This window comes from Oryzias latipes, chromosome 1 (assembly GCF_053564925.1).
Source record: "Oryzias latipes strain Hd-rR chromosome 1, Olatipes_Hd-rR_3.1".
Classification (NCBI taxonomy): Eukaryota; Metazoa; Chordata; class Actinopteri; order Beloniformes; family Adrianichthyidae; genus Oryzias; species Oryzias latipes.
Genome location: NC_136237.1, coordinates 11,287,622 through 11,296,480, shown reverse-complemented (window position 1 = coordinate 11,296,480; position 8,859 = coordinate 11,287,622). Strand labels below are relative to the sequence as shown.

Here is an 8,859-nt window from a genome sequence, read left to right as displayed (position 1 = left end):
ATCACAATTTAAACAAAATGGGCAAGTTGAACAATTTATGGTAATAAATAAAGTCATCTTTTTGGTTTTCAAAAAGGCAGTAAACAGCAGCATGAAGACAAAACTGATCATTGCTGTTTATTCAATGATCACCCCAAAATGAACCTACGTGGTTTACCTTTGGCTTTAGATCAGATGCCCCTCTTGACCTAACCCTGACCTGGACGTTCCAAATGTTCTTCTGTTCAAAGACTAATCAGACCTGATCACACATGTGCTGCCATGAAACAAAAAACTAGATTAGTTTTGACCAACTTATACCTTTTGGGTTTATGTGAGAGGAATTCAAATAAGTTTGACTCAAAATTCAACTGCAGCTGATGTTTACTGTACAGGAGGAGAGCAATCATTACATGAAAAGAGGCTGTTTTGATTATTTTCTCAAATTTTTACATTTCAGGTTCACAACTTGATTGCACATCAGACAAAGAGAAGAATAGGTTAATGTACAAAATAGAGAGAAGCTGGTTGGATTTAGACTGCAAGGCATTCAGGTCATCACATGCGTTTGTGCACATGCAGCACGTTGTTGCAGGAGGGACAGGAGTGCTGCACGTCTTTGCAGGAATTAACGCAGAAGGGGATGAGGCAGCAGGGCCAGCATCTGTGTGAAGAAAAGAGGGGTAAATATGTGCATATGTTAATGTGGAAACTCGGCAGCAGGTTAGATATATCTTAAAGTAAGATATAGTGGTGGTTTAACCAAATTTTATTTAAAGTCAGATAAAAAAGAGCTAGTTCAAGCATTTCCAAACATATAATGTCAGACGAAAATGTAGGTATAGAAAAATGTTAGACAAAATGTCATTTTCGCTTTTTAAGATAGATAATATTTTGGCATTAAAACGGCTTTCCCTATTACATAACAGTAACACATGTGGCTTTGTGTAATTGTGGAAGAATTTAGGTTTTTTTTTCGAAATCTATTCAAAGTAAGGTTAAAGGTTTGCTGCATTAAAACCACTAAGACCAAGAAAAGAGACGGAAAACATGTTTAGGACAGAAGAAAGAGGCTACAAAAACAATGGATGATTAATGATTTTGTATAACTTTGTCAAATGGACATGGCTTGTTTGAGGCTTAACAGTATTATTGCATTAATAAATATAAACAGAAAGACAATTAAGCACAAAAGAGACCATTGCCAAAAAAAAATCAAATATCATGGAAAAGTATATTCATTTCCACGATATTCCATTAAAAAAAATGTTCATAGAATATAGATTCAGGGCCCACTACTTAGTTGTTTAGTTTTTATTTATTACATTAATTCGCGTTTCAACCCACAAAAACAGGATTTCCAAATATTAGAATTATGTAGAGAAATCCCCCTTTACTTCTCTGTTTTTGAAAAAAAAAAAAAAAAGACAGACATAATCACATCAAATAATTGAAAATTAGTTTTTTTCAAAATGACATGTCCATCTTCAATACTTCAATGGTATGAACAGGGACCAGGGGCCTCATCTATAAACGTTGCGTACGCACAAAAGAAGGCGTACGCCATTCTCTACGCAATAGTTGAGATTTATAAAAAGCAAACTTGACGGGAAAATGTGCGGTCCTCCACGCAAGCTCTGACCCAGGCGTAGGCACAAAAACGGGTGAAATTAGAAACGGCGACACCGTCGGCAGATGGAAGAAACACGTGAAAGTGACAGTGTGTGCCAAATCGTGCTGGCATGTGCTGTGCTACACAATGTGGCACAGCTTAAAAACGTGCCTCTAGCCCCTGGCGCCGATTGCATGCATTTGAGCCAAATGCTGCTGCTGTGCGCCAGCGTTTGGAAGTGATGCGTCGCTTGTAAAGAACAACAAAAGGTGTGAAAATATTATTTATTTAAGAATTCCCTCATCGTGCAGTTTATTTCAGTCAGTCTTGATTTCACCCAACTCCTTGGCCACCTCTGTGATTGAACTACTGACTTCCCTCTGCATGTCAAGGACTGCATCGGTGAGGACACGTCCACTGCTGGAGGGTTGAGAGCCGCGTGCCGTGGAGACGCTGGGTCCAGGCGGCTGCTCAGCTGCAGCATCGTAATCATTGGCCCCGCTGGAACACCCAGCAACTAAAATAAAATTGTTCTATATTAATAATCTGTAATTGTGTAGCCTGCATACATGTGAATTGACTGCATTCATTTTAATTATTTCTCTTACCTGTGTCACCCGGTGCGTCTGGCGCGTCGGCGTCCCCCTCCGTCTCAGTCACCACAGTCACCGAGTGACGGAGGGGGAGGAGGACGCCGATGAGGGGGACTTAATAGGGATTCCCCAATAATAGCCGCCAGTCTCTCATCAAGAGGGGTCAGCTCCGGTGTCTCTTCCCCCCCCCCCCCGTGGCAGACACACTCTGCCGATGCAGCGCTAGACGTTTTTTTGCCTCGACTTTGATGTCCGATCATTTCTTTCATTTCTTTTTTATTTCGGCCACGGTCCGAGGTTGTGAGGCTACAGCATTTATGGCGTCTGCCACCGTTTGCCGCTCACGTGCTTTTTTGGCATTAGTAATGTCCACACTGTGCCCTCCAAACAACACTTTTCTCCTCTTTTCCACCTCGCCAACGATAACTTCTACTTCACATTGAGTGAAGTTATGTTTTTTTGATTTCCTCTCTGTGTTTGCCAAGATTTAGCAAGCCATGAATATTAATTTGTGGGAGTTTCACGGACTATTTATGGGCAACTATGGGTGTGTCATGTAGCCGCAAAAGCTGCGCTGCATTTAGAATCGGTTGTGATTTATAAAGGGAAAGATGCGTAGGATATGCGTGCGCACGGTTTTATAAATCCGAATATTTCTGTGCGTACGCACGTCCTATGTTTCATCCGTACGCCACTTCTGACGCAAATCCTACGCAAAGTTTTATAAATGAGGCCCCAGGTCCTGCTGGAAGATGAAATCTGCATCTCCATCCAGATCCTTAACAGAAGGGATTATGAAGTACCCTAGAACATTTTGGTTGACTGTTGCAGTGATTTTGGATTGAAGCATCACGGGACATTCACGTACATTCACACACCAGTGGAGCCACACTGGTGTGTGAATGTACGTGAATGTCCCGTGATGGTCAGAGGGGCCGTAGGCGTGTACTGGCAGCCACGCCTCTGTCAGTCTTCCCCAGGGCAGCTACTGTCACCAAGTATGAATGTGGAGTGTCTTGAAAAGCTAAATCCAATCCATTATTATTATTATTATAAGAAAGCAGAGTTTACCAACACCAGCGCTAAACATGGCAGCCCAAATCCTGACTGACTGTGGAAATTCCCAATGGATCTTAAACAGCTTGGGTTCTGCTCCTCACCAGTCTTCCTCCAAACCCTTGGACCTTGATTCCCAAATGACAGGCATACTTTCATCAGAAAATAGGAGTCCAGTCCAGGGCTCCTTCTTCTTGGCCCAGTTGAGGTGATTCCTCCTTTGGTCCAGGCTCAGAAGTGACTTGACCGGAGGAACCTGACAGTTGTAGCCCATCTACTGAATCCCTCTGCTGTGGTTTTTGCAGCTGTTCTTCCACCTCGTTCAACTCTTTCTGGAAGTCTGCAGTTTCTTGTATCTTGGCCTTTTGATAATCTACTGAAGTGCATAGTCATCTCTTCTCTTGCCAAATTTTGCCCCTCCATTAGTTTCCATTTATCTGCTTGGACATACTGTAGAGTCCTGTAAACAGCCAGCCTGCTTAGTCTTCCCTGTAGGTTTTTTTCAATCCTGTCCAGCAGCTGAAGGCCTCTTGTGTTGGACAGATTTTACTGTTACACTACAAAGTTATGAATCTTCTGACACACAAGGTGTGTATTTGTATAAACCCCTCTTGTATTTGAGGCTAACTTTTATTTATATTAATGTTGTTTGTATACATTTTTTTGTTGGACCAAACGGAAGGGCCTGTACACAGACACATTAAAACAATACAAACATACGTGTTGGCTCCAAACTTCTTCAGACAACACACCAACATGTCAACATGTACACAATACAACGACAGCTCACACACACATACTTATGCATACAAACAAAAACGATTTTCTCCTTAACATTGTATTTGTATATTTATCATGAGATGGTTTCTATCATCTTATGTAAAGTATAAAAACAATTCAGTTTGGAGGCTGACACCAGGTATTGAAAGAATGTATCTAATTTCAACCTGTGTTGATTATTTCCATGTTGTTTGTTTAAGTCAAGAAGTGAAAGATAAAAACACTTGTCAGAATTTAGATTAAGTCTTTTGTTGTTTAACTTTTAGCTTCCATGCTGGAGGGATGCAGATATTCTGCCATTTTAGGGTTTTACTTACCCGATGATTCCCAGCACACCAAAGATGAGCCAGGTTTGCATCCCCACTTTGTGCTCGGTCTTCGTCACTACAGTGTTCTGGCAGTGGGGGCACAGCATCTGTCCAGGGCAATCAGTGGGATGCGGCTGAACCACCACCATCCGGTTCCCTGAAGGCACAGGACAGACATTTGTGACATCCACCCTCAACCAAAATCGAATGGTCTTTCGAAAGGAGCAGTAGCTCACCGGTTTGTACCACTTGAGGCTGCGGCTGCTGTTGAGGCTGCTGCTGAAACTGAGGCTGCTGCTGAAACTGAGGCTGTGCCTGAAGCTGAGGCTGCGGCTGCTGCTGAAACTGAGGCTGTGGCTGAAGCTGAGCCTGCTGCTGAAGTTGAGGCTTCATCTGCATCTGCGGGTCAATCTGCGGCTGCTGGTATTGTGCAGTTTGAACTGTTGAAAGAGAGGTAACCTCAGAGATGGAGCGTGCAGGTGCTCAGATGACATCTCTGTACTATTACCTTGGGGAGGAGCTGTCTGGTATGATGCCGATTGGGATGGTGGGTACATCTGTTGTGAAACTGGATAAGAGGGCGGTTGTGGTTGGCTGGTTGATGTGCTCTGCTCCATTTTGTCAAGTTCTGGTGAAAAGGTAAACTCGAAGGATCTTCAGAAAACCTACAGCTTTGAAGGTTGAAAGAAAATAGGTAAGACGGGACAAAAAAATCACAGATCAGGGTCAGAAGCAAGCATCAGACCTGGTTGTATTTTATAAACCCAAGAATTTAGAACTTCCTTTTGCGTGGGCAGGAAAGCAGGTTTGGTTGCATTTTTTTTTCTAAAAGGAGACAAAACAAGGCAGAGGATGCTTTGGTTTCTCAGCAAACACTCTTATGCCCCATAAATTGCAAAAATTGCAAAAGTTATACCATTGTACAAAACCGGGAACAAGCATCACTTCACAAACTATAGGCCAGTTTCTATGTTACCGCAGTTATCAAAGATATTGGAAAAAATGTTCATAACCAGATTAAACTCTTTGATCGAAAAGCACAAGATACTGGACGAAGGACAGTATGGGTTCAGGTCAAATCGATCAACATCACTGGCCCTGATGAATGTAATAGAAAATATAACAAATGCTATTGATAGTAAAAAACATGTAATCGGGGTATTTATTGATTTAAAAAAAGCTTTCGACACAATTAACCACTGTATATTAATTTATAAATTGGAACGGTATGGCATTAGGGGGTTAGTGCTAGACTGGATCAGAAGCTATTTGAGCAACAGAAAGCAGTTTGTAAAGGTTGAAGGTGCTTGTTCCCAATGTTTGGACATTGTTTGTGGTGTCCCTCAGGGGTCGGTTCTGGGACCAATATTGTTTATTTTATATATAATGATTTATTTCAGGTTTCTAACAAATTACGGCTAGTTCTATTTGCTGATGATACAAATGTGTTTTGTGATGGGGATGATCTGCAGCAACTCATTGAAATTGTTAAGAAGGAGATGGAAAAACTGAAGCTGTGGTTTGATGTAAATAAGCTTTCACTAAATTTAAGTAAAACAAAAATGATGTTATTTGGTTACCATAAGGGTAGAAATATTAACATTGACATGCACATAAATGGGGTGAAACTTGAAAGAATTTATGAAATTAAATTTCTTGGGGTCATAATTGATGACAAACTTACCTGGAAAGCACATATTAGCTACATACAAGCCAAACTATCCAGAAGTATTTCTGTCTTAAATAAAGCTAAACTGGTTCTGGACCACAAATCACTCCACATGTTATACTGTACATTAGTTTTACCATATTTTTCTTATTGTGTAGAAGTTTGGGGGAACAACTATAAAACAACGTTACATTCACTTTCAATTCTTCAGAAGAGAGCAATACGAATCATACACAAAGTCAGTTACCTTGAGCACACAAATAAATTATTCATAGAATCAAAATTACTCAAATTTTACGATCTAGTAGAGTATTGTACCGCTCAAATAATATTCAAGGCCAAAAACAATTTATTACCCACAAATATCCAAAGGTTATTTAATACAAAAGAGGAAAAATACAATTTTGGGGAAAAAGATAAATTTGTCATACATAGAGCACGTACAAATAAAAAGAGATTCTGTGTTTCAATTTGTGGAGTGAAATTGTGGAACAGAGCCAGTAAATGCTTGAAGCAATGTCCAAACATAAAAGAATTTAAATATAGATACAGAAAGATGATCATGGATAAATATGTGCAAATACAAAAAAATACAGAATGTCAGCATTTATAAATCTGCCTACTTTGACAATACGTTTTGTTATTCATTTGTATGTTGTTTGGAAATGAAAATTACATGTATATATGTACATATACACTTGGGTAGGGCACTGGACTCTGATGATGGGAAAGTAAGGGCTTAAGGTAAAGGGGGGTGAGAGTTTATAAGATGTTTCTTCTTCTCACTCCCTTTTGGACTGGTGTTTATATAATTTTGTTTTGTTTTGTTTTATATAATTTACTTGTCTTTTTCTTGTTTTTGCAAGTTTTGTCTCGTTTTTGTCTTATTTTGTTATTTTACACTTGTTTCACTAGTCCAAAATAAAAAAAGACTACTACTACTACTAAATGGTGTTTTACAAATAAAGCATGTGCCTCAATCTCATCTGCTATAATCCAGCAAAGGAGATGATTCCATAATCTGCTCATAGCTCCACCTCTTTATGGTTTTAGTTAAAAGTGAAGATTGGTTTCTGTGGTTTTGGCTTTGAGGATTACCTTCTGAACTGAACAAACATTTCTAGCATCATGATGCGACTCCAAACCTTTGCTAACTCAGTGGAAAATGCTTTGAAAAAGGTCAAACAACCTACTTGAAGACCCTGCTTCAATTACAAAAATTAAATAGAAAAATGCTGACAATTCATCACAAGAACTGATACGTTTTTCTTGAAACCAAACCTTTAAAACAGAAAGAAATGTTATTACCTTCAAGAGATCTTGTCCAACTGTGTGAGTCGGACTGGTGTCAATCCAATCAAACATCCACACAAGCTCTGGAGTCGGTGAGGAGGGTGCAGAGCTACACTGGATGTGCTGGTTTGACGACTTTTATTTCCGGTCTGCAGATGACGTTGCAGATGTCATGATTACAGTACAACTCAACAGCAGTTGTGATGCAATGTGACGCAACACTTTCTAAAATGCTTTATAATCCCCTTAATGTTGTCTGTAAATTCATATTTTGAAACAATTTTATGATATTTCTTCATTTGGATCTGAGTTTTCTTTGTAAAGTGAGACATTGACGGAAGTCAGAACTCTGTCTCCAGCTGTCCCAAGAGTTGTAGACACTACATCTCCTTGCAACATCAGCGCACACTTCCTGGATGCCACACACCTGACTTTCATGTACAATCACTTACAGCATCCTTAAACACTGTACTGAGCCTCACTCAGTGTGAAGTATTGTTTGTGCCACTCTGCCTTCATTACCCAGTGTTATGCCTGATCTGATCTTCTGTTTCCTGACCTTGTTTGCCTCTGACTCTGTTTGCCCGCCCCAAATCTCACCTGGATCCTGATCCTGTTACTTTTCTTATGCTCTCATGCTCATTATTGACTCCTGCCTGCCTGATCCTGACTTAGCTTTGTGGACTTTGAGCTGAGTAAATAAACCTGCTGCATCTAGTACCAGCAGTCTGCCTGCTTTTATCACAGACATGGATTTATGTAAATTAGACTCTTGTTTGTTTGATAATTCAAAACAATATCAAACAACTTATTTTACCGCACCACACACACACACACACACACACACACAAATACACACATACATTCTCAATGAATGTGGAATTTTTTAAATAGCTGTACTGTATAGAACAGCGGTCAGCAACGTTTATGACATGAAGTGGCAATTCGAAATTTTCTACCTAACAACTGTGCCATCACCAACTATAATGTGAATTCTAACACACAGAAAAACAAAAACATTTCCAAAAATCTGAAATTTTATTTAATTCACAACAGCAGGCTTTATATTCTTAGATTAACTAAGAAAAGTTCTGTCATAACAATATTGCACAAGGAAAATATGCCAAAGTTAAAATTGTAGTGCAACTGTGGGTTGTGCCCATTGTTGATCCGATCGGGTGCATGTAAACAGTTTATTACAATTGTGAGTCACTACTGCTCTGGCCTTTACGTCATAGCTAGACGGTGTGGCGCTCCAGAGAAGGCTTTGGAGCGTGAACAGGGCCAACCGGCTGCTCCATGTGGGCAAACCATGTCTCTGGGCAGAGCAGCCGGACTTGTGGCTTTGTGTTTGCGGGCAGGGGAGGGTGCTTTGTTATGGTGTGCAGTCTGGAGGAGGCTTCAGACCGCAGTTGGTCCAGCTGCACTGTGTGAGCGAGTTGCCGGACTTAGGAGAGCCGTGTCTCCCAGGTAGAACTGTGTCCCCAAGCAGAGGAGCGGCTTTGGGACGGTGTGTGAGCTGGCAAAAATGAATGGAGAAATGCCGCTCCACACAGTCCTGTGAAACCA

General features: G+C 40.5%; 1 protein-coding gene across 1 annotated transcript; it reads right to left on the bottom strand.

Annotated features, from left to right (window-relative positions):
- Window positions 1-345: 345 nt before the first annotated feature.
- Window positions 346-7,431, bottom strand: LOC101160215 (uncharacterized). The gene is made up of 5 exons (XM_023959560.2): window positions 7,306-7,431; window positions 4,837-4,999; window positions 4,565-4,768; window positions 4,338-4,485; window positions 346-643 (listed from the first exon to the last, which is right to left on the bottom strand). The coding sequence occupies exons 2-5, from the start codon at window positions 4,943-4,945 to the stop codon at window positions 538-540; spliced, it is 567 nt and encodes a 188-aa protein (XP_023815328.2). The 5' UTR covers window positions 4,946-4,999; window positions 7,306-7,431; the 3' UTR covers window positions 346-537.
- Between the last annotated feature and the right edge of the window lie 1,428 nt (window positions 7,432-8,859).